The following is a 25,821-nucleotide window of genomic DNA, read 5'->3' as shown; positions in this document are numbered from 1 at the left end:
AATATTTTGATTTTTTTAATAGAATATACTGAGGAACCATAAATAGATAGACATGACATAACCACAATTAAAGTAAGGCTAATTTAGGAATGTTTCTCGATAGTACTTTTAAGATAAAAACATTCTTAAACAGACTATTTTTTGAAAGAAAAATGTTTCTCTCAAGCCAAAAATTAGCTCAAAAACACTTTTTTCCATAAGCCGAAAATTTTAATTTCTCCAAAAGAAGAAGCACTTTTTAGAAGATAATGTACATAGGTATACAAATGTTATTCTCTTTTAAAATAGTTCAATAGATGAGAAAACCAAATTATAACCATGACACTACAAGTTTTATAAACTAATCAAATAAGCATCACATTGCCCAACATCAACAAAACACTCCAACAAATACCAGACAACCAATTGACCACTGTCGAAGGTCTTGTAAAGACTTTACAACTTTTGTGATGCATGAGAAATGGGCTACTCTCCTCATCATCATCTTAAAGTCTAATGTCCTGTTTACCAAGACATTGTTCTATCTCAACAAAGTCCTTTGTTAAAGTTTTTAATAGATTTGGCAGTACACAGGCTTGGTAAGTTCCGTATATATGGCAAACACAGAAAAAAAAAACGAACTAAGACTTTTAGAAAAATATGGAATAATACTAAAGCCAAATTAAAATAAACTAAAACACAACATTTTTGTCTACAAGTTTTCCCTCAACAGTGTTTGACGAATTTCTTCTGCCGTGATAATCACCACAAAAGCTTTTGGAATATGCAAAATTTCATGTTTTGAAACGCAGTGAGAGAAATGTTGGGAATTGAGTGGGAAAGAGTATTTTTAAACATGCTTTAAATCAATATTATATAATATCTATAATAAATTTCAAATATAAAAATACATTATAAATATTATCTACATAGGTGGAAAATCATCACACCACGAACACGTGACAACCAATTTAACGATCTATCAACTTTCATAGGAAAATCAAACGATGTTAACACTAGCAAATTATAACATATCAGGCTTCCTCGTTTTTATCTCTATTTGTTGTAAAATAAAATATTATAAATGGTGATTTATTTCACTTTATTTTTATTAGGGGTTAAAAGCAAACATTCCTTTTAGACACCTCGCGGTTACTCTTTCAAACTAAGATCAAAGAGATGAGGTTTTGTGGTCATCCCAGAGTAAAGTGGTGGGATCATTTATCCACGTGATCCAGTGGTGTCGTAGATCAAAACTTTGGATCTTTCTTTGTTGTTGTTTTGGTCATATCTTCTTGTTGTTTTTTCTAACTGGTTCTTTGATTTTACTTCAAGAACTTTGTGTCTTACAAGTTGAATAGGAGATTGATTTGTATTTTTGTTTTTAAGGTATCTTACAGGTACTAATAACGTCAAGTATATGATATCTAATTTATGAAACCAAATAGGTAAATCCTTTTAACAAAGTAACATTTTCATCCAAAAGAAAATGACTATGGTGTTCTTGCAACACAAAAATAAAACTTGCTTCAAGTTTGAAATGTGATGATTCATAGCATTGATAAGTAGTCTTCGAGGAAAGCAACAAGGAAAAAGAAAAAGAGGGAAGAGGAATTGGAACATTTTTTCCCTCTCAACAAGAAACTAAAACATTATAGCATTCATATATATGATAAGATAGCTCATATAACATTAATTACAAATAAACTTTCATAGTTATATAACTGGAATCACTACACCAAAACATGCTTTTAGCGGCGTTTTTAGCGGCTTTTGGACATAAAACGCCACTAAAAATCGAGCATTAGCGGCGTTTCTAGGAAAGTGCCGCTAAAAAGTAGCATTAGCGGCGTTTTTCCAAAAAACGCCGCAAAAAGTCTAAGCCCAACGACATCATTGTTGACACCATTTTTTTTTTGACGAAAACGGGTCGACTTGGGTTTTGAAAAATGAAACGGGAGTCGCCACCAATCCTTTTTTATAAGGTGTGATTGGATCACCTCGAAAAATGGTTGTTTTTAATAAACGGTTTGATTTTATTAAAACAACAAGTTTGGTCCACGAAATCTAGAAAAATGGGTTCGGGAATCGGTTACGTACGAGGAAGGATTAGCACCCTCGATACGCCCAAAATTGGTACCTAGTTTATTACTTAATGTTTTAATGTCGAAAATTAAAAACTTTGAAGAATTTTAAAAATACGATCCTTTTATTAAAACGTTAAAAATTTTCAGGAAAAGGGGCATATTTCCCTTTATTCGAGAAAGAGAATCATATCCAGTAAGTTAGGACACAATGTCTCGAATTCCCAAAACGTGAATGAAAAATGCTTATTTAAAAGATATTTAACTATCTTGGATTAAAAAAAAAGAATCACGACCAGTAACTTAAGACACGATCCTTTTTTAATTCCCGATATCATTTAAAACTTAAGTTAAAAAATAAAAAAATAAAAAAAATTCGTGTGCTGAAGTTTAAAAGAATATTCAATTGTTTAAATCAAATGAAAAATCGCAACCCAATACGTTAGGGCACAATTTCTCAAAATATTAAACATTGAATATTGCATTTATTTCGAAAAATCCTCGTCTTGAGAAAACAACGTGTCACATCCAATGCGTTAGGACACAACGTATTGAATTCTCAATAACGAGCTTTTTATCATTTTTAAAAGAGAAATCCCGATTATTTAGATTCAACAAAAAAAATCGAAACCCAATACATTAGGGCTCAATTCTTTCGAGAATCTCGAATACCGAATGTTCTTTTATTTTGAAATTTTCTATTTTTTTAATAAATCCAATTAAAAATAGGTGTAAAATAACAATAATGATGCAATGTAAATAACATGAAACAAATAAACAATAAAAATAATCATACGGGCAAAATAACCAATAATAAGGAACTAAAGTAATAAAACAAACAATAATAAACATATAAATAAATGAGAGAACAAAATTAACAAAATTATATAAATATAAAAGATATGCAAACATATATGTATAGGTATAAAAATTATAAAATATGAAAATAATAAGATACATATAAAAAGTAAGTGTATATGTATATATTTACAAAAGTTAAAATATGTACGTATGTATTATAAGAAAGGTATGCATGTATATATATTTCCAAGAATAAAATAATAAAGCGTATATAGGTATATATGAATATATATAACAAAACGTATGTATATAAGCTATAAAAAGGTTTATAAAGAGATACACATATATATAACAAGACATATAGATATATAATAAGATATAAAGATATATATAAATAGTTATAATAGCAATAATAATAAGACAAATACATTTAAATTTAAATAAGTAAATATAAAATAAAAATATAACAATAATAATATAAAACTAATGATATAATAGTAGTAACAGGAATAAAGTAATTAATTTAATAATAAAAATAGCTAAATCCACAAAGCAGGATTAGATTGACAATAAACAACACATAGGGGGGCAAAATCAAAAGTAGAAAACACAAAAAAGGCTAAATCGTGACGCGCGCAAAAATAGAAGGGACTGAATGGGTAATAAAACCCAAATTCGGACACATGTATGTCGTTTCAGCCGTCGGTGGGCCAAGGACTCAATTGAAAACCAAACAAAATTGCGGGGCCGAATTTAAAAACGTGAAAATAACCAAAAAGGGGAGTAAATTGAAAAGAGCATGAACGCGGAAGGGCCTAGGTTGAAAATATACCATTGAACGAAAACACGCGGATCCCCCTGGAACGGGTCGGGTTGTGCGCGGGTCTAAGGCCAAAATTAAAACGACGCCGTTTTGGTGCCTGAAGCTTAGGCCCTAAACGACGCCGCATGGGCTATGCTATAAATAAATTTTTTTACCTCAAAAAAATCATTTCAGCCCCATTTTCTAAAAAATCTGCCAAACTCCCTCAACTCTCCCCATATCTGGCCATAGCTCCGACCAGTGGCCACCGCACCAGTTGCCGATAACCGGCGCCGCCGTACGCGGTGGCCGAAAAAAGGGAAAAACTTCAGATCTGACCCTTTCGAACCCCCTAGGCCCGAATCCGCTTTTAAAATCCCCAAAATATTAACCAAAAGGCCCCAAAAACTCAAGAAACCTTTCGGTTTCCGGCCACCTATCCTCGGAGGTGGCTGCCTCTGTTGTCCCGACGGCGTTAAAAGCCGAACACAGGTGAGTTCCTTCCTTTTTTCTTTTTATTTGATTATAAATACAAAAATGGAAATAAAAAGATAAAAAAACTAAATAGAAAAGATCAAAATCAAGAACACAAATATGTTTTCTGTTTTTATTTCTTGAATGTTCCTCCAAAAATAAAAAGAGAGCCTTACAAAGATAATGTTTAGGCCTTTATAGCCGCAATACAATATGCTCTTTTTTTATTTTCTTTCCTACTATTTGCTTCTGCCTCTTTTTTTCTTGTTGTTCTCTCTGTTACATGTTTTTCTTTCTTATTTGCAGAGGGATTGATGTTGATGGAGTAGGTGGCAGAGTGGGTGGTTGCCAGAGGCTAGGTGCGGCGGCAGACTGGTAGTGGCAGGTAGATAGGTGCGGCGCATTAGGGTTTAGGGGGATAGGGTTTGTGTTTAGTTTTAGGCTGTTGGGTTTGTTCAGTTCTGGGCTCTTTGGGCTTCGGGTTAAAATTCTGTAAAGGGACTGTTGGGTTTGGCATTGGGCTGAGTTTAGATTTGTTTTTGGGTTTGCCTGGGCCCCGGGCAAATTGGGCTGTACAATCATTTTGTACCTTTCAGGTCTTTAGCGGCGTTTTTAAAAAAAAGCCTCTAATGCTCAGATCTTTAGCGGCGTTTTTGAAAATGTGCCGCAAAAACATTTTATCTGCTATTTACTATTTAATTTATTTTTAATTGAATATTTGTTAAAAATGGATAAATTTGAAATAATGACACGTAAAAATAATTTGAAACAAAAAAAAACATAGAAAAATATTTGTTAAAAATGAAGAAATTAAAATACGATTATTTAAAATAATTTTAAAATTTTTTATGTACATGATTGATTGATTTTTAATTTATATATTAAATAATTTCAAATATAATTGTAAAAGATACGATAAAATTAATTTTAAAATATTTAATTTAATTATCATTATAGTTTAGGGTTTAATATATATGGTTTAGGGTATATATATGGTTAATTTAGGATTTAGGGCTGGTTTAAGAGTTGCAATTTTAAGATTTATAAATTATGGAATTAGGGATTATAGATTAGGGATTCTGATTTAAGGGTTATGATTTAAGGTTTATGGGTTAGGGGTTAGGGGTTAAGGGTTACAGATTAAGAGTTAGGGGTTAGAGATTAAGAGTTAGGGGTTAAAGGTTAGGGGTTAAAGGTTAGGGATTAAGGGTTATATTAATTAGTGTGTTTTAATTTATATATTAAATAATGTTTAGGGGTTAGGAATTTGGGGTCGGGTTAGGGTTTATGATTTAGATTAATTACTGTTTTTTAATTTCTATATTAAATAAGGTTAGTGGTTCGGGGTTTGGGGTTAGTGATTTAGGGTTTAGAGATTCGGGGTCGAGTTAAGGTTTAAGGTTTAGATTAATTAGTATTTTTTAATTTATATATTAAATAAGTTCTTATATAATTTTAAAAGAGAAATAATAAATTGTAAAGATTATTAGTTTAAAATTGATATGCAGTATACAATAATTGAATATAAAAAATTGTAAAATATGCGAGCTTTGGCGGCGTTTATAGCCAAAACGCCACTAATATGATTTAGAATTTTTCAAAACGGTGTCGTTTCATTACAATAATTTAATTTATTAGTGCCGTTTCTTCTGTAAACGCCGGAAAAGGTAACAATAGCGGTGTTCATGACTAAAAAATATTTAATTTAAACCATTTGATATATTTAAATATTAGATTTAAAAAAATTAATAAAAAAATGTAACAAATTGGTACAGATAGGTAACTATCTATTTTAGATATATAGGACCAAATTATAACAAATAAAAATAAAATACAAAAACTAAAATCATTCCACATCGAACATATCTAGCAAAATAATTATATTTTAGTTAGGAAGAAATATCTATAATAAAATGGAGATTAGATCGGAAATAAACAATATAAAATCATAATTAACGTTTCAATCTTTAATAGAAATTTGATATGTGAGGATTATTTGATAGTAAAATAATTTTACTTTAAAAAAATAACGCATTTCATATAGCAAAACATTTAGCGGTGTTTTTATAAAAAACGCCACAAAAAATGATTTTACTTTAAAAATAGCGATTTTATATAGCAAAACATTTAGCGGCGTTTTCATAAAAACGCCGCAAAAAAATCAATTTATAGAAAAACAAAATAAAATTTTTTTAGCATAGTAAAATGAAATAATTTTTTGCATAAGCAATAATTGAATATAAAAAATTGTAAAATATGCGAGCTTTGGCGGCGTTTATAGCCAAAACGCCACTAATATGATTTAGAATTTTTCAAAACAGTGTCGTTTCATTACAATAATTTAATTTATTAGTGCCGTTTCTTCTGTAAACGCCGGAAAAGGTAACATTAGCGGTGTTCATGACTAAAAAATATTTAATTTAAACCATTTGATATATTTAAATATTAGATTTAAAAAAATTAATAAAAAATGTAACAAATTGGTACAGATAGGTAACTATCTATTTTAGATATATAGGACCAAATTATAACAAATAAAAATAAAATATAAAAACTAAAATCATTGCACATCGAACATATCTAGCAAAATAATTATATTTTAGTTAGGAAGAAATATCTCTAATAAAATGGAGATTAGATCGGAAATAAACAATATAAAATCATAATTAACGTTTCAATCTTTAATAGAAATTTGATATGTGAGGATTATTTGATAGTAAAATAATTTTACTTTAAAAAAATAACGTATTTCATATAGCAAAACATTTAGCATAGTAAAACGGTATTATTTTGTTCAAACTGAAATAATTTTTTCGGCGTTTTTACAAAAAATGCCGCAATAGATAAACAATAGATAAGCAAATATAATTTCATTTTGCGCGGTTTTATCCCAAGACTCCCCCCGAAATAATTTCATTTTCCCCCCTAAAATTGGCTTCTGTTTCAATTCAGACGTCCACCCAGACTCTCTCTCTCTCAGACGTTCAGCGCTCACTTTTTTTCTCTCGACGGTTCTCTCAACATCCCTAATCTTCAAAGCATATCATATCCCTAATCCATTCCGCTTTTTATCTTCTTACTAGCGTTTACCATTGAAAAACACTCGCGATCTATCTTCACTCACCATGCTCGAGCTTTCCTCCACACTCTCAAGCCATGTTCGGTTCTTGCTGCAGTCCTTGACCGAAGCCAACGCTGACTCTGTTTTTCGAGAACTCTGCCAGGTTTTTTATTTTTGGGCTTTCGCTATCTAATTTTCCTTACAAATGCCAATTCGATGGTTTTTTAGGTTACATTTGTATTGATTCGTTTGGTCACTTAAAGAAAACCCTAGAATTATGCAAAACTTGACGTTAGATTTAATGTATTTGTTTAATAGAATTAGATTGAGTTACTTAAAGAAAACCCTAGAATTCGCTTGATCACGTTGTAACTCTTTTCTTTATTCGATTAGTTAGCTTGGTGCAGTTTGAGCTTTATTTTTTACTAATTTATTGCTTCCTTATCTACACTGAGTTAGGTGCGGTGTGATGGTTGTAAAGTTTGGGTGCGTGCAGAGTGCGGCAAAATTTCCAGCCATCAAATTTTTTATTTCCCCAATCAAATCATATTTGCCTCTCCAGGTTCTGGGGGCCACTGATTATTACTGCCCTACTTTCAAAGTGAAGTTTAACTTTGAATTATCAGATTCAGAGAAGTGGTAGCCAAAAAATAAGTAAGTCTGTTCTATTTTGGAATCAGTAGTTGTCTATGTCAGTGTGTATGATTTACTTGTTTTATAAAATATATCTATGTGTATTTGAAAATTATTTAAGGATTCTGGCTGATTCTTTATTCTTCACCTCAATGTTTCTAATGATTGTAAAACCTTTGATGCAGATCAAAAACTAACAACAGTCAACTAGTTTTGCCTAACAAGGTTACTGTTCTCTGCTGTGGTGTTGAAGGCATATATTACCCAAGCCTCCACTCCTTTTTGGGATGTTTTTTGTAAAAGGAAGGTTTTATATTTTCAATTTTTTTAATTTTAAATCAGGGTAAATTAAAAGTTATTTGGAGACACTGTGCAACTATAAAATATATTAAAACTTAAGTTGAAATTTGTTCCAGATTTTCAATAAAATATATTTAGCTAAAATATGTTGACTCATCGGATTTTTGCAGGCAAACTTATCTGCTACTGGTGATGAAACCTAGAGGGACAAGGAAGCTGCTGTTTTGGCTCTTGGTGTAATTGCTAGAGGTTGCATCAATGGTCTTTATCCTCGTTTGTCTGAGGTAGTACTCGTTTAGTTTTTGAGACAGATTATGGAATGATGCATATAAAACATTCATCTGTTTTTGTTAAACCATGTTATGCTCCTAAATTGATCATTGTTGTTAAATATGTTTATGTGTGCAGATTGTGGCATCTCTAATTCCCCTTTTAAATGCTGTGTGGTTGTCAATACTTTTTTCTAATTTAGTAATGAATGATTAATAACCCCTTTGACCGACTATAGTTTATGTGTTTGCATCATATACCAATCATTTGTTGTTCTTGGTACATACTGCCGATAAACTTCTTTTATCGGTTTCTTTGGCTTTGGATTTTATGTTGAGAATTCTCATGTTTCATCCATTCGGGATAGTGGTAATAAAAAAGGCTATGAGCAATTTGACATGGTTCTTACGGCTTTCCTGCAAAGAATATCGGATACTAACAAGCTGGTACAAGGGGCTGCTTGTTCTGCTCTTGCAATACTTGAAGAGGTTGTAAACTTGCTGTATGACCAGTTACATTTTTGGGATTTAAATTCTTACAAGTTTCAACTTTTGCCTTATACATTTACAGGAGGCTGCCGAAAAGTTGGCACCAATCAAACTAGGTATGTGTTTTCTTGTAGCAGGTGCTTGTTATGAGCAGCAAAGTATGAATGAATGTGATTATCAACTTTACAAATATACATAGTAAAGTTTAAAGTATGAATCAAATTGCTATGAGCAGCAAATTTAGGGATAAAACGTCACACCAAATTGCTATGAGCAGCAAAGAAAATTTTTTTAATTGCAGAAAACCAACTTCCCTTCTTTCCCATACTGCCAGAAAATTTAGGGACCGCACGACTTGTGGTTGATTTCGATAGGTGGTGGACTGGTGAGGAATCTGTGAATGTTCTCTTAGAATCCACAGGTCAAGGTAAAGTCTTCCCTTTCCAGATTCGGAACTTAATTTATTTATTTTTATTTTTATATTTAATCTGTGGTGGACTTGCTTGACTTTGCTTAACTTTGCTTAACTTACATTATTAGATTAGCTATAACCTTTCTATATGTCTATATAGTTATGTATTTTCTTGCATTGTTAATGTCTGTATTGCCTTTGTTTTTCTTTGCTTCCCTTCTTTTTCTGTCTTTGGTTTAAAAAAAATCTTTTTTCTCTTCTTTTTTTGTTGTGTAAATACGCGTATTGCCGTAAATCATGTTTGTTTGCAAATTTGTAAAATGACTTTAGGGACTGTTAATGTTATGAATTTGGTTTAATTGCATGCTAGAATTCCTTCCAGTTATTTAGTTAAGCACTCCTTTATTGCGATGTAATAATATGAAAATGTAGTTTGAATTTTGATTGCCACCACAACCTTAATGTCTACAAGAACTGAATTTGAATAAAGAGCTTAAAGCCGGAGGAGCAGGAAATGGGTTTATAGATAGGAGCAAAGTGAGGATTTTGCTATGTGATAATGATACCAAGAGCTGTGAGGAAGTTTTTTCACTTCTTTTGAAATGTTCTTATCAGGGTATACTGAGCTTTTATTAATATGTTTACTTTTTTTCCTCATATCTTATTGAGTGTAGAATATGTTTATTTATTTATGCTGATTTTATTGTTGTTGTTCTTGTTCGTTATTGGGTATTTGGAGTCAAATTTTATGTTTTGTATCTGTTGAGTTTTTTTGTTAAATTATTTGTTTTTGTTTTGTTTTGTTTGAATTGTGTGATTTAAATGGCTGTTGAAGTGCAACTAATGGTACTGGTTGAATTTTCATTTAGGAATCTGAAGGTTAAAGTACAGTTGAAAATATGCTATTATAGTCTGGAAAAAAATAAATGATATGTAAAAGAAGTTGATTCTGTCAGCTGTAAATGATTATTTGTGTGTATATATATTATTCTCTTCTATAAGTTCATTATGTTATTATCTGATTATGCTACTTTTGCTTACTGAATCTAGTCTTTTGTTTTGACTTGCTTTGCTCCATGGGAGCTTAATTTGAGAAACTTGATAAAAAGGATATTTGGGGTATACGTTTAACATCCTTATCTGGTTGTCTTCTAGTTCCTTGTTCTCATGCTTTGCCTCGTAAATAAACAACGATACGCTGTGAGAATTTTTTGTAGAGTGTTGATAAGAAAAGAAAGAAGGATAAGAAATGAATTCACTTGCCAGCAATCATCAGTTAATGAGAAGTTTGGGAAGTGTTAACTTATGTGTGTTTGGTATAGGGTTATGTTATATCATAGAGCCTTACTTATAGATAATAAGAGTAGAAGTAGACTGAAATTCACATGGATGACATTTAGGTAGCTTCAATATTTTCGAGTAACTCAACTACTTGTCTTACTTCGATGATTGTATATTGCATTTAGGAGTGCATAATAGTTTTATGACACTTCTCATATGTTAATTTTGTGAAGTGATGTGTCAGCTTTATGATTCCGTGTTACTTTTTATTCACAGTGACTACAGTAAAGTCTGCTAGACAGGTCATTGATGCACTGAATGTTGAGGGACCTGACATTGATATAATACTTACTGAAGTCGACCTCCAAATGACAAAAGGAATGAAGTTGCTAAAGCATATTATGCGGAATAATGAACTGCGGCGCATTCCGGTTATTAGTAAGTTTGTCTTGTACCTTTCTTCAGACGTCGAACTTTCATCATAGTGAATTTTCCTTCTGGTGTTCATGGTCTGATCATTTATGTACATTTCTTTCTTCTTTATGACAAGTGATGTCGGCCCAGGATGAGGTCTCTATTGTTGTTAAGTGCCTGAGGCTTGGTGCTGCTGACTATCTTGTCAAGCCTTTACGAACCAATGAATTGTTGAACTTGTGGACACGCATGTGGAGAAGGCGACGTGAGGTTTGTTGCCCTTCTTTTTTCTTTCCTTTGTTCTTCTATAATAAAAATTAGATCCATGGCACTTAATAGTCATGAGAGTAAAATTGAACATACTCATCTCAGACATGCCTTCATACCCATATCTACATGTCTTTATACTGACACCTAACACTTATACCTAAGTCCGACTAACATGGTTCTTTTCTTTTTCAAGTTCTAAATTGTTTAACAATAGGTTCTTTGTTTTCTTAAGCAGGGATGATGAAGATGATTCTGTTGCCAAGATGAAGGCAGCTGAGGAAGCCTTGGAAGCAAAACAAAAAGTTACAAATAGCTTGTCTGCTACCTGTTCTTTTTTTTTTATCATGTTTTATAATTTTGTGACAAATTGTTCTTGGTTGCATTTATATTGTATTGTATTTATGCAAAATTACCCTATGTTTTATAATATCATGCCAAGATATTTATGCAAAATTACCCTATGATTCTATTGTATTTATATTGCATGGTTGCACCATGTATTTCTTAACTAGTTTGATAAATTTTGTGTGGTGTTTAATTTTTCGTTATTGTATGTGTAACTTGTAGCAAAAACCTACATTTGAGCTATCTTTCCATTGATTATTTTAGTTTTGATTCTAAATTTTTAGTTTTACTTTAATATTTACGACAACTTGAGTTCTAACTTTTGGATTTTAATTGTGTTATTAATTTATTATTTTAAATTCTAAAACTAAATTCATTAATTTTTATATTTATTTTTAAAGTTAAAATTTTCATAGCAAATTTAATTTAAATAATATTTTTTATTTATCCTTAAAAGTATATTTAAAGTTCAAATTTAAAAAATAAAACATAATATAATAGTTATCATAAAAATAAATATTATTTGATTAAAATAATTTTTTTAAAGATTATATTTTTAGCGGCGTTTGTGGGAAAAGCGTCGCTAAAGGTTGTGGTCTTTAGCGGCGTTTGTTGGAAGAGCGCCGCTAAAGGTCGTGGTCTTTAGCGGCGTTTATGAAAAAAGTGCCGCTAAAGGTCGTAGTCTTTAGCGGCATTTTTTCCGGCGCTTCTCAAAACGCCGCAAATACTTTTAGCGACGCTAAGAAGCGCCACTAAAGACCTAAAAAAGCGCCACTAAAAGCCTGTTTTGGTGTAGTGAATTCCTGTTACATTTCACCATTTCATACAAAGTCTCCAAAAATGTAAATGAACTTTTTGACCAATGAATCGCATCATAAAATTATAGCAAGAGAAATAAAAAAGTGGGGCTATCCATAGCAATTTCACCTACCAACATCTAGGGGTTTAACTGGATTATGTTCCTTTCGATTTTGCTAACTTTACTTGTACAAGTTTGTCCAGAATTGGAGGCTCTAAAGGAATTGGGTCCAAACAACGCTCTGAAGCAGCAACAATTACCTACATCCGACATCCACATTTCATTACTAGCGGAACAAAAATCAGATAAAAATGAGCAATACCCGTGTTTATTATGTAACACAGAAAGATTAAAGCTCAAGACTAGGAATTTCGCAATTACCTCGTCAAGTAAAAAATCAATCGCTTCTTCAGCTTCAATATTCTCCTTCAAAAGAGTCCTTAAGAAATGAATATCCAGCTGAATTTGCTGGAAACCACTTCGATTAAAGGTTTGGAGTCTGACATATTCTTGCAAACTTTTAAGGCAAAGTTTCACTATAGTTGTTTCAACTGACTCCTGCAGTGACAAGGAAACTCCATTCATTCTGTTTCAATAGCATCACATTGACACTTTTTCCACAACCACAAAAATTCATAGGTGATACATACCTGTGTATATTCAACTTTTGTAAAAATTTCTACTTTTTGCTTAAACAATTTTGCTAGATGTGTTTCTAATAGCTGACTCCTGGCTTTTTGGGTATTTGACCTACTCATTTTATCATCTAGTAATGCGTTGCTACGTGATGAGTTGGTGCTTCCATTGCTGTCAGACCGTTGATGCTTACGCAATAGCCCTTCAGGTAAAATCTGTTTCACCTCACTATCTACTGCTTTCAACTAGAACAAAGAATCGCGAGATAAAGCATAATGCATCTTAGAAAAGTTCTACATTATCGAAATATTTATGTATATCGAACTCTGCAAGACAAAGATTTAAAACTATATCTATGTCAACTCAGAAAGTTTAAAGAGACACTAACCTCTTGTAGAAATAAATCAACAAACATATGAACTTCTCTAGGCTCCTTGTGCTGCAAGTATTAAAAAACATAAATTATTGAAAACTTAAACTATTTTAGTAAGGGGAATCTCTCTCAAAATTGAGGATTATAGCACAGTAAACTAACCTTGACCCAGTTTGGTGTTGTAAACCTCTTTCTTAGCAAAGTAGATACTCTTCGAGTTCTTATATTTATGTACTGCAAAATGAAACAAAATTGAACTTATAATTACCTAAAAAAAAACATATCAGAAATGGTTCATTCAATGCCAGAAAATAAAATCGTTAAACATATATGCTCCCTTGAGGCAACATATTGTCTTGATATCAACATTCTTGTGAATTCGAAACCCAAAAACTAAAACTAGATAAAACACATCCCACAGATCCAATATAAGTATTAATTTTAATAATTTCAAAAAGAGGAAAAGAATAAATTCTTACATGATGCAAAAGCTTTTCACCACCTAACTGAAATAGTTGACATATCTCCCCCGAAACAAAAACATGCCCATTTTCGTGGCCTCGTGCACCACCACTAGAGAAGGAGACAGCTATTTCCTGACAGTGCAACATGAAAATATGCTGAGCCCAAAATAGTAGTGAAAATTTATTAGGTGGTAAGGTAAATTTATCAGGTAAGAGAAAAAGTTGCCTCAGAAATTCTTGGGATGGCAGTTTGTTCAATGAATACAAAAAGTTGAGCTAGGACCAAGACAAGACCAGCAAGAACTTTTTCACCAAGTGCTCCTTCTGAAAATCCTTGATCTTGACTTGATGAATTCTTTCTTCCAGAAAGCAAGAGAAAACAACCATCAAGAGACTTGAAAAAGTCCTGAAATCCTTCTTGAACCCAATCAATTATGAAAGCTCTCAGTTTAACTAGCAGCCCTAACTCATCGTCAAGAAGTTGGCGAAAATCCTGTAGTAAGCAAATCGTTTAAAAATGAAGCTCAATGCTCAATGAATAAGTTGCACATACACTATAAATTTAGTCAATATAATAATGAAAATGCACAAGTTCGCAAGAAAACACACACACATACACACACACACAAACCTACTATAAAAATGCAACTAGATTGTTATTGTTTTTCAATCTAGAAAGTATATCAAGCATTTACAGATTGAAGTATAAGTATCTAAATAAGAGAGAAATATGAAAATTAGGAACATGATATATGGACATGCATTGTTTACAGGAAGTAGTACACAAAGAATGAAAAGTTTGAGTCGTTTCTACATGCATAAAATAAGAGTCAGTTTAGCATCTCATGGTTACCAGTAAGACATCCATGCTGCCTTGGAGTACTGTGTTTTTGCTAGCCTCCAAAGCAACCTGTAAGGGATGTTCCTCTGCTGCCTCTTTTGGGCTAACCTTTACTTTCAAGAGAGCATCTGTAAATTGAACAGAATGAACTCAGACTTAAGGTAATTTTCATAAAATAAAACTGATGAAGTTGGTTCACCATGCAGCAAACACTCGACAGCAAGCAGGTCATGAAGACCAAGCTATGCAGGAGCTGCTGATGCAAGCTATTTTTTGTTCATTTTGTAATCTTTAGCTTATGAAATGAGTCTTAGTTCATTTCTAACTAAGTTAGGTTGTTGTCTGATGTAATTAGCTTATGTATGAGCTGTAAACATAGCATTGTATAGGCTTACAAGCTAAAATTTCAAGTTTCCATGTAATTAGTGGAGGTAGGTAATGTTTAGGTGATTACTTGCTGTTTTAGACAATCTTAATGCTTATTATATGTATTGGCATTATGCCATTGTTTTGTTCAATGAATGAAACTGATTTTTTTCATCAAATACTCTCTATTTTTCTTAGCTTTTCTTTCTTCTTCTTGCTCGAATTCACTTGTTTACTCAGCAAGTATCGAGGCTTGTTGCACAAGACACTTGCTGAGTCTGTTATTTCAGTTACAACACCAACAATTGGTATCTAGAGCCTATTTCTTAAGGGACTTGGTATTCAAAGAATGACTTCATCAAACTTTTCACCAGCTGCACCACAAGTCTTCAATGGGGAAGGCTATCACATATGGGTGGTCAAAATGAAGACCTACTTGCAGGCTTTCGATCTGTGGGAGGTGGTCAACTCTAATGTTGAACCAGAGCCAGTTAGAGCCAATCCAACAGTTAGAGCCAATCCTTGCATCCAGAACTCAGTGTCAGATGTGATTTTCACAAGGATTATGGCCTGTGAAACACCAAAACAGGCCTCGGACAAGTTGCAAGAGGAGTTTCAAGGGACAGAGAGGACAAGGCAGCAACAGTTGTTGAACTTGAGGAGAGAATTCGAGAATTTGAAGATGAAGGAAGAAGAAACTGTCAAGCAGTACTCTGACAGGATTATGGCTGTGGTTAACAGCATTAGGCTCCTTGGAGAGCAGTTCAATGAAGCTAGGATAGTGGAGAAAGTTATTGCAACTCTGCCTGAGAGGTATGAGGCAAAAATCTCATCTCTCGAGGACTCAAAGGACGTGTCCAGCATCTCCTTGACAGAGTTGATTAATGCTCTATATGCTCAAGAGCAGAGGAGAGCAAACAGACTGGAGGAGCATCAAGAAGGTGCCTTTCTGGCAAGAACAAATACTACCTACAAAGGCAAGAAAGCCTGGAGAGACAAGCCAAGGTCTGATGCTGCAAGAAAAGAAGGTCAGACTTGCAAGTACTGCAGAAGGGTTGGTCATCCAGAAGAAAAGTGCTGGTTCAATCCAGATGCTGTATGTCAGCATTGTAAAAAGAAGGGTCATGTTGAGAGAGTCTGCAAGAGCAAAGCCAAATCGAGGCAGAATCAGTTTCAACAGATGAAAGCTGGGGCTCGAGTAGCTACTGAGGACAGTGACCAAGAGGAGCAGGTCTTTGCTGTGTCATGCTCAGCTGCTCAGGAAAGGCTCTCATCTGGTTGGCTCCTAGACAGTGGATGTACAAACCACATGACACCTGATGCTGTAATCTTCAAGTCCTTAGATAGAAGCTGCAGAACCAAAGTCAAGATAGGTAATGGTCACCTTATCCAAGCTGAAGGCAAGGGTGATGTACTGATATGCAGTCCCACAAGTGCCAAAGTGATTTCAAATGTGCTCTTGGTGCCTGAAATTGACAGAAACCTGCTCAGCATAACTCAATTGCTGGAGAAAGGTTATTCTGTTGTCTTCAAATATAATCAGTGCCAAATTAGTGATCCAAGTGGATCCAAGCTGATGGCAGTTCCTATGGCTAATAAGAGCTTTGTGGTTGACTGGACAAAGAAGTCAGACATTGCCTACACAGCTACATCAGATGAATCCAAGCTGTGGCATCAAAGGCTTGGACATGCCAACTTCAGATCGATGGCTCGAATGGTCAGAGAAGACTTGGCTGAAAACTTCATCAACTCAGTGGACCATGATGATGTATGTGAAGTATGTCAGCTAGGAAAACAGGCCAGACTCCCATTTCCCTCGAATCAAGCCTGGAGAGCCTCTGAAAGATTGCAATTGGTGCACACTGATGTGTGTGGCCCCATGAAGACTGAGTCATTAAGTGGAAACAGGTATTTCATATTGTTCATTGATGATTTCTCGAGATATTGTTGGCTTTACTTCTTGAAACAGAAATCAGAAGTGGCCTTAGTGTTTTGGAAGTTCAAGACTGCTGCTGAGACTGAAACAGGTTGCAAGCTGAAGACCATAAGGTCCAATAATGGGATTGAATACACCTCAGCTCAGTTTCAAGCCTTTTGTGATAAGGCAGGCATCAAACATCAGCTTACCAACACATATACACCTCAGCAAAATGGTGTAAGTGAAAGGAAGAATAGGAGTTTGATGGATATGGCCAGGTGCTTGATGATTCAGAAAAATTTGCCTAAAGCACTATGGGCAAAAGCAGTTAACACTGCAACCTACATTCAAAACAGACTTCCAACCAAGGTTTTGGATCAGAAGACCCCATTTGAGGCCTGGTTTGAACTCAAGCCATCACTGGCTCACCTAAAGGTCTTTGGATGTATTTGTTATGCACATGTACCTGCTGTTAAAAGGGACAAATTGTCTGAAAGGGCTCGACCTGGTATTCTGGTGGGCTACAGCACTGTTAAGAAGGGCTATAGAATCTTGGATCCTTCAAAAAACAAAGTGTCAGTCAGCAGGGATGTGGTATTTGATGAAAGGTCATGTTGGAACTGGGAAATACATGAACCTGAGGAAGTTACAGAAGAACTTGTAGCAGATCAAGCTGAGCCAGACCAAAATGGTCCTGAAATGGACATTGATGATGAACCAGTCAGGGGAACAAGACCATTGACTGAGATTTATGAAAGGGCTCATGTAGCCATAGCTGAACCAAGCAACTTTGAGGAGGCTGAAGCTCAACAAGTGTGACAGCCCAAAGTTGACCCTAGTCGGGAAGTGGTTTCGGGACCGCTAAACCGAGTCACCGAAATGTTTGAATGTGATACTTATTGTGTAGAATATGTAATTATGAATGTGTGAAAATTTCAAGCTTCAATTTGGTTGATTTCATGTGAATTTAGTCAATAGGACTTATGTGAGAAAATTCTAAAATGTGATAGGTCAATATGTGAGGACCTATTAGTGCATGTGGACAAAGGGGGGGACTTGCATGTCAAATTCCCCCCTAATGAGTAGTGGCCGGCCATGACAAGGAAGGATGGGCAAAACATGTCATGAAACATGTTTTGTTAGTGGAAGAATAAAATAAGGAGTATGGGTAATAAAGAAATGGAAAACAAAAGAAAAAAAAATGTGTGTGTAGTGTTTGTCCCCCCATTGCCGTGAGCTAAAGAAGAGAAAGGGGGGAATTTTGTTCATCCTTTTCTCATCTTCATGCTTGCCAAAAACTAGAAAGAAAAACAAAGAAAAATTTTCTCATCCTTTGGTTCATCCTTAGCCAAAAATTTTAAGGAGGAAAGAAGAAGAAAGGTGAAGAGATTCGGCCATGCATGTAGCTAGGCTAAGGTATGTTTGATGATGTTCCATGAGAGGCATGCATGTTTTAGTTGTTAGTTTGAGTTCTACCTAACCCATGGTCTAAATCTTGCTATGTGATGGAAATGGCACTTGACCATGGATGAATCATTCTTGGTTGATGTTTGATGTTGTGGTGATGAGGCATGAGGATGAGTTAAGATTCGGCCTAGGTGGAGGTTGTGTTAATGCCATTGCATGCAAAATATGAAGCTTGTTAATGATGCATGTGATGATGGCTTGATGATTATTGAACCTCCTTTTTAGCATTTTTTTTGTGTGAGCACATATGTGCATTGGTTGCTAAATGGAGAAGAATCAGCTAGCAAGATGTGTGCTAAGGCCGAATGTAACTTTGCATGTTAATGAGCAATGCATGTGTTAAATTGATGAAAAGGGGGAGGATGCTTTACTAGTGTGTATATGTGTGTATTAAGTGTTGAAATCGACCCCAAAAATGGACATGCATATTCGGCCAAGGGCAAAGAAATTAGCTAATATGTTGTGTTGATGCATGATTTTTGCATGTATGAGACTTTAATGTCTAATGTATAAATATGGGCTAAGTGCCTTGTGTTCATCTTTTGATGCCTAAATGATGAAATCAATTTATTTGTTTGATTAAGCTCAAGAGCAAAGGGGAAATAAAACCGATAAAGGGAAGGAAAAAGTGGTTGAATAGCTAGCGGAATCGTTCGACAACACCCGAGGTAAGTTCTTGAGTAAGAGAGCTTAAATTTCGATGTGATTAAATCATGCTCTATGTGTGGCTATTGAGCCGAATGTGCAAGGACAATATGTGCCTTGTGTTTGAGTTTCGTAAACGAAAATGAAATATGAATGTGCCATGAATTATTGTTAGATGTGCATGATTAATTGAATGCTGTCCGGGCTAAGTCCCGAAGGCTTTGTGCTAAGTGAATATATCCGGATTAAGATCCGAAGGCCTTTGTGCGAGATACTAAATCCGGGTTAAGTCCCGAAGGCATTCGTGCGAGTTGTTAAATCCGGGTTAAGTCCCGAAGGCATTCGTGCGAGTTGTTAAATCCGGGTTAAGTCCCGAAGGCATTCGTGCGAATTGTTAAATCCGGGTTATGTCCCGAAGGCATTGTGTGAGTTACTAAATCCGGGCTATGTCCCGAAGGCATTTGAACGAGGAGCTATATCCGGTTAAATCCCGAAGGTACGTGATTTGGTAATGAATGAGCTTGCTGTAAAATTCCAGCGAATACTCGAAAAACATCCCAATATGGGGATATGTTACGTATGTGTTGAATTTAATCGAGCCCTTACAAATAAATGTTCGCTCAGTTGATAAACGAGCTACCGGCCTTCGGCCAAGTTAGTTTATTGTGTATGTACATAAGGGTTGTTAATGTTGTGAAGCAAGTTTGATATCGGTAAATTGTGTATTATGAAATATTCCGTTTAGCTAAATGTGTGCTATTCTTTGTGCATGCTGGAATTCCTTGCTCAAACTTACTAAGCATAAATTGCTTACTCGTTACATTGCTCCTCTGTTTTATAGATTTTTGGTTCTCCAGCTATCGGACTCGGGATCTTGAAGTCGAAGTCGCCCACACTATCAAAGGCTCTTTTGGGTACTATTTGGTTGAATTTTGTTATGGCATGTATAGGACTACCCATTGTTGTCTTTCGAGTACTTTATGAAATGTATAAGTGTACAGCCATGCGAAAATGGCTTGTAGAAGTGGAGTATGGCATTAGACCATTCGTATTTATGGATGTATAGATGGTTTCATGATGTAACTATAGTTGGAATGGAAGTGTTGAGCAAATGATCAGCCACTAGAATGGCTAAGTATGATCATATGTGGGCTTATGTATGACAAGGCCTAGTTGGTCCATGAAACCCAAATTAGGTAAGGTTCACTTTGAAAACAGAAGCTGATAGCAGCAGTGGTGTGGATTGGAAAAATCACAAGAATTCGTAGGAGTGGAATTAAATAGTGAATAAATTATGTAATCGAACCTTGATGAATCTACTTTCATATGGAAGTAACGAAACAATTATAGGAACAGTACAGAAAGAGATATTCGGGTTCTTGTGGAACAGGGCCAGAACAGTTTCTGGATTCACTGTTCCGCCTTTGGAAATTCACTATAAATTGACCAGAGATAATTAGGGGTCATACCATATATGTATGGATTCCTCTACGAGTCTAGTTTCCATAGAAACAAACGGCATCAGTATTGAAGCTCTGTGCAGAGAGATATCCCAGTCGTAATGGGAAAAGGTCAGTGTAGTCGACCCCTGTAACATGGGAGACTTTGACTAATAAACTGTACTAATTGGCCCGACCAAAAATTCTAGAAAAAAATCCATAGGTGGGGACATGAGTCTAGTTTCAGGGAAAAATCACAAAACTGATTTTTGAGTTGTGAAACTCAAGATATGATTTTTGAAGCGACTAGTACTCAGACTGGGCAGTGTCTGGAAAAATTTTTCAAAGTTTGTTAACATCTCGTGTCCGACTCCGGTGTCGGTCTCGGGTTCGGGGTGTTACATTTTATTGGTATCAGAGCTACGGTTTAGTCGATTCTAGGACTACCGTAATGTTTTGGGTCTAGCTATACATGCCATTTTATGTGATTACTTGATAGTGTGGTGATTTCTGACAATCGTAAATGTGTTTATTTATAGTAATGGATCCCGATCGTGACCGAGAGGTAGCTGATGATCTTGAGAGTGTAGCGCCTGCTCCCGCACAAGGGACAGTGCCGGCGGACTCTCAACCTAATGCTAGTAATCAGAATGATGAAGCTAGACAAGCATTCTATAGCGTGATGAATGATTGGTTTAACCAATATATTCGAACTAATATGGCTGTTCCACACCTCCATTCCCGACAAATACTACCCCCGCACCTACAATACCACCGGTAACGGACCAAATAAGGTCAAATAAGCCCCCAGTTGACAGAATCCGAAAACATGGGGCTACTGAATTTAAGGCTATGGATAGCGATGATGCCGAGCAAGCTGAATTTTGGCTGGACAACACTATCCGGGTACTCGATGAGCTATCTTGTACACCCGATGAATGCCTAAAGTGTGCTATCTCCTTGCTACGTGATTCTGCCTACTATTGGTGGAGTACTCTGACTTCTATTGTGCCCGAGAGCAAGTAACTTGGGAGTTTTTCCAAACTGAGTTTCGGAAAAGTATATCAGTCAGAGATTTGTTGATAAAAAACGGAAGGAATTTCTTGAGCTAAAGCAAGGCTCCATGTCGGTTACTGATTACGAGCGAAAATTTGTTAGACTTAGCAAATACGCTCGGGAATGTGTTTCCTCCGAAGCTATTATGTGTAAACGCTTCGAGGATGGGCTGAATGAAGATATAAAAATGTTCGTTGGCGTTCTTGAAATACAAGAGTTCGTGGTACTTGTTGAACGAGCTTGTAAAGCCGAAGAGCTTAGAAAAGAAAAGCAAAGAGTTGATGAGGGAACTGGAGAGTTTCGTAAAAGATCCTCGGGAGGTCTCTTCAACAGACATCGAAGAGATTTCGAGATGATGCGGGCCAGTTTAGAGGCACTTCGGGCCTTTTTGGACGAGATCGTGATCGACCCCCTGTGGGTACACGAGGCACTTCGGTCGCCAGTGTTGGGAATGAACGTCGAGACAGGACGAAATGCCGATATTGCGGTAAATGGCATTCGGGGAGTTGTAGATTTCCTGACCGCTCCTGTTACAAATGCGGATCAGTGGACCACTTCATTAAAGATTGCCCGAGGTTGTCGGGCAGAATGCAAATCAGAGTGGGAGACCGGGTGCTACCACTGTCGAGGTAGACCATCTGGAAATATGGGCAATGCTGGTGGTGGTCAGAGAGGATCTAGAGATGATATAACCAGATCCGAAGCCCGTGCGCCTGCTAGAGCTTATGCTATACGTGCCCGAGGATGCTTCTTCGCCTGATGTTATTACCGGTACATTCACCCTCTTGATACTAATGTAATTGCTTGATTGACCCGGTTCTACTCATTCTACATATGTGAACCTTAGCATCCAGTAAGACTTTACCTATTGAGTCTACTGAGTTCTATTCGGGTGTCAAATCCCTTGGGTCGTTACGTGCTTGTCGACAAAGTGTGTAAGAAATGTCCCCTGGAAATTCGAGGTTCCTGTTTCCCGGCGAACTTGATGCTCTTGCCGTTTGATGAATTTGATGTTATCCTTGGTTTGGATTGGTTGACCGCGCATGATGCGATTGTGAATTGCAAGAGCAAGACTATTGATTTGAGATGCGCAAATAACGAAGTAGTCCGAATTGAGTCTGCGGACTTAGAGGGGATGCCAGCTGTAATATCAGCAATGTTGGCACAGAAATATGTAAGAAAAGGGTGCGAAGCATACCTTGCGTATGTACTTGGTGACAAAGAATTAGAAAAGAAACCCGAATCTGTGCCGGTGGTTTGTGATACCCGGATGTTTTTCCGGAAGAATTACCGGGTTTACCACCTGTTCGGGAGGTAGAGTTTGGTATTGAGCTTGTACCTGGGACTACGCCGATTTCGATAGCTCCATATCGTATGGCACCAACCGAGTTAAAGGAGTTGAAAGCTCAGTTGCAAGAACTGACGGATAGAGGTTTGCTCGACCAAGTTTCTCACCTTGGGGTGCACCAGTATTGTTCGTGAAAAAGAAGGACGGAACCATGAGGTTGTGCATTGACTATCGTCAGCTGAATAAAGTACGATAAAGAACAAATATCCGTTGCCGCGCATCGATGATTGTTCGACCAACTGAAGGGAGCTCAGTTTCTCAAAAATAGATTTGAGATCGAGCTATATCAGTTGCGAATCCGAGATTCAGATATTCCCAAAACTGCCTTCAGAACGAGATATGGTCACTACGAATTCTTAGTGATGCCGTTTGGGCTCACTATGCCCCTGCAGTATTTATGGATTTGATGAATCGGATCTTCAGACCGTATTTGGATCGGTTCGTAGTGGTGTTCATTGATGACATTTTGGTCTATTCAAGAGACGAGACCGAACATGCTGAGCATCTGAGCTAGTGCTGCAATTTTGCGGATAAGCAGTTATATGCTAAGTTCAGTAAGTGTGAGTTCTGGTTAAGAGAGGTTAGCTTCTTGGGTCATGTGGTATCCGCGTCGGGTATTCGAGTTGACCCGAACAAAATTTCAGCCATACTTGACTGGAAACCTCCGAGAAATGTTACTGAAGTTCGGAGCTTTTTGGGGCTCGCCGGTTATTACCGACGATTGTGAAAGGTTCTCGATGATAGCCACACCAATGACGAAGCTACTTCAAAAGGATGTTAAGTTCGAGTGGACGGAGAAATGTCAGAAAAGTTTCGACCAACTGAAAACTCATTTGACTGAAGCTCCAATTTTGGTGCAACCCGAATCAGGTAAAGAGTTTGTCATTTATAGTGACGCATCCCTACTTGGGTTGGGTTGCGTATTGATGCAAGAAGGTCGAGTCGTGGCCTATGCGTCGAGACAATTGAAGCCACACGAGAGGAATTATCCGACCCATGATCTCGAACTAGCTGCCATCGTGTTTGCTTTAAAAATATGGCGACATTATCTGTTGGTGAGAAGTGCCATGTATTTTCGGATCACAAAAGTCTCAAATATTGATGACTCAACGAGACTTGAATCTGCGACAAAGACGTTGGCTTGAGTTGTTGAAAGATTACGAGCTTGTCATTGATTACCACCCGGGAAAGGCTAACGTGGTTGCGGACGCCTTAAGCCGGAAGTCATTGTTTGCTTTTCGAGCGATGAACGTGCATTTGTCTGTTCTACCAGACAGTGTGTTAGTAGCTGAATTAAAAGCTAAACCATTGTTGACTCACCAAATTCGTGAAGCTCAGAAAGTCGATGATGAATTGGTTGCAAACGGGCTAAGTGTTTTCCGAACGAGGAATCGGAGTTTCAAATTGATGATGATGATTGTTTGAGGTTCAGAAATCGTTTGTGTGTTCCAAGGAATTCGAAACTCATTTCGATGATTCTGAACGAAGCCCATTGTAGCCGAATGTCAATTCACCCGGGGAGTACGAAATGTACAATGATTTGAAACGTCAATTTTGGTGGCATGGTTTGAAACGGGACATCTCTGACTTTGTTCGAGATGTTTAATATGTCAACAGTGAAAGCGAACATCAAGTGCCTTCAGGATTACTCCAGCCGATCATGATACCCGAGTGGAAATGGATCGAGTCACAATGGACTTTGTGTCCGGACTGCCTTGTCAGCAGTAAGGATGCATGGGTATTGTGAGACTGATAGTCGGCTCATTTCATCCCGTCGCACGGATTTATTGGAAAACTAGCTGAATGTACTATCAATGTGAGATTACCGGGTACCTATTTCTATCGTGTCGGATAGAGATCCGGATTACCTCACGATTTGGAGAATTGCAAGAAGCTCGGTACAGCTGCATTTAGCATGCTTTTCACCCCAACGATGTCAACCGAGAGATAATTCAGATACTTGGATTGTTGAGATGTGCTCTCGAGTTCAGTAGTTCATGGGAACGGTATTTACCTTTGATTGAATTCGCTTACAACAATAGTTTTCAATCAAGTATTAAGATGGCACCTTATGAGGCTTTGTACGGTCGTAAATGCCGTACACCATTGTTTTGGACCGAGCTCGGTGAAAGTAAATTTTCGGAGTTGATTTGAATTAAAGATGCTGAACAGAAAGTAAAGGTAATCCGTGAAAGTCTAAAGGTAGCCACGGATCGTCAGAAGTCGTACGCAGATTTGAAACGAAAAGACATCGAGTATCAGGTGGGAGACAAAGTGTTCCTTAAGGTTTACCTTGGAAAAGATACTCAGGTCGGCCGTAAGGGCAAGTTGAGCCCAAGATTCATTGGGCCGTACGAAATCTCCGAACGAGTTGGTCCGGTTGCGTATAGATTGATTTTGCCCCCGGAGCTTGAAAAGATTCATGACGTCTTTCATGTTTCGATGCTTCGACGCTATCGATCTGATCCATCGCATATAATTAGCCCATCAGAGGTTGAAATTCAAGTCGACATGAGCTATGAAGAAGAACCGATGCGTATCCTAGCTCGTGAAGTGAAGGAGTGCGAAACAAAAGAGTTCCGCTAGTAAAGGTGTTATGGCTCAAAACGGGATCGAGGAAGCAACTTGGGAGACCGAGAGCTCGATGAGAACGATACCCAAACTATACCTAAGATTTCGGGGACGAAATTTCTTAAGTGGGGGAGAGTTTGCAGCCCAAAGTTACCCTAGTCGGGAAGTGGTTTCGGACCGCTAAACCGATCACCGAATGTTTGAATGTGATTTTGTGTGAATTGTAATTATGAATGTTGAAATTTCAAGCTTCATTTGTTGATTTCTGTGAATTATCTCTAGTA

The 25,821-nt window shown here is 36.3% G+C and overlaps 2 protein-coding genes across 10 annotated transcripts in view; one reads left to right on the top strand and one right to left on the bottom strand.

The window, feature by feature from the left end:
- The first annotated feature begins 7,022 nt into the window (after positions 1–7,022).
- Positions 7,023–11,777, top strand: LOC107912322 (two-component response regulator-like APRR1). 6 transcript variants are annotated; one of them, XM_041106013.1, is made up of 10 exons: positions 7,023–7,364; positions 7,661–7,855; positions 8,020–8,059; positions 8,305–8,418; positions 8,772–8,892; positions 8,975–9,008; positions 9,194–9,319; positions 10,862–11,023; positions 11,136–11,269; positions 11,502–11,777. In XM_041106013.1, the coding sequence occupies exons 4-10, from the start codon at positions 8,393–8,395 to the stop codon at positions 11,508–11,510; spliced, it is 612 nt and encodes a 203-aa protein (XP_040961947.1). In that variant the 5' UTR covers positions 7,023–7,364; positions 7,661–7,855; positions 8,020–8,059; positions 8,305–8,392; the 3' UTR covers positions 11,511–11,777. The 6 variants fall into 6 exon arrangements, with proteins under 6 accessions (XP_040961947.1, XP_016695926.2, XP_040961948.1 ...); XM_016840437.2 differs by having other exon boundaries at positions 8,020–8,137; XM_041106014.1 differs by having other exon boundaries at positions 8,020–8,418; positions 9,227–9,319; positions 11,505–11,777.
- Positions 11,778–12,407: 630 nt separating this feature from the next.
- LOC107910936 (vacuolar protein sorting-associated protein 51 homolog) overlaps positions 12,408–25,821 on the bottom strand; it is a 35,682-nt gene continuing 22,268 nt past the window's right edge. For 2 of the 4 annotated variants that reach the window (XM_041106010.1, XM_041106009.1), the window contains 8 exons: positions 14,740–14,855; positions 14,113–14,379; positions 13,902–14,018; positions 13,585–13,656; positions 13,438–13,488; positions 13,064–13,294; positions 12,795–12,971; positions 12,408–12,673 (listed from right to left, as the gene is read on the bottom strand). In XM_041106010.1, the coding sequence (XP_040961944.1) occupies positions 12,569–12,673; positions 12,795–12,971; positions 13,064–13,294; positions 13,438–13,488; positions 13,585–13,656; positions 13,902–14,018; positions 14,113–14,379; positions 14,740–14,855 (1,136 nt within the window). In that variant the 3' untranslated portion in view covers positions 12,408–12,568. Of the gene's footprint in view, positions 12,674–12,794; positions 12,972–13,063; positions 13,295–13,437; positions 13,489–13,584; positions 13,657–13,901; positions 14,019–14,112; positions 14,380–14,739; positions 14,856–25,821 lie in introns of those variants that run through there. The other 2 variants (XM_041106011.1, XM_041106012.1) reach the window with 2 other exon arrangements.

This window comes from Gossypium hirsutum, chromosome D11 (genome assembly GCF_007990345.1).
Source record: "Gossypium hirsutum isolate 1008001.06 chromosome D11, Gossypium_hirsutum_v2.1, whole genome shotgun sequence".
Taxonomy (NCBI): domain Eukaryota; kingdom Viridiplantae; phylum Streptophyta; class Magnoliopsida; order Malvales; family Malvaceae; genus Gossypium; species Gossypium hirsutum.
This window is presented reverse-complemented; position numbering and strand designations above follow the sequence as displayed.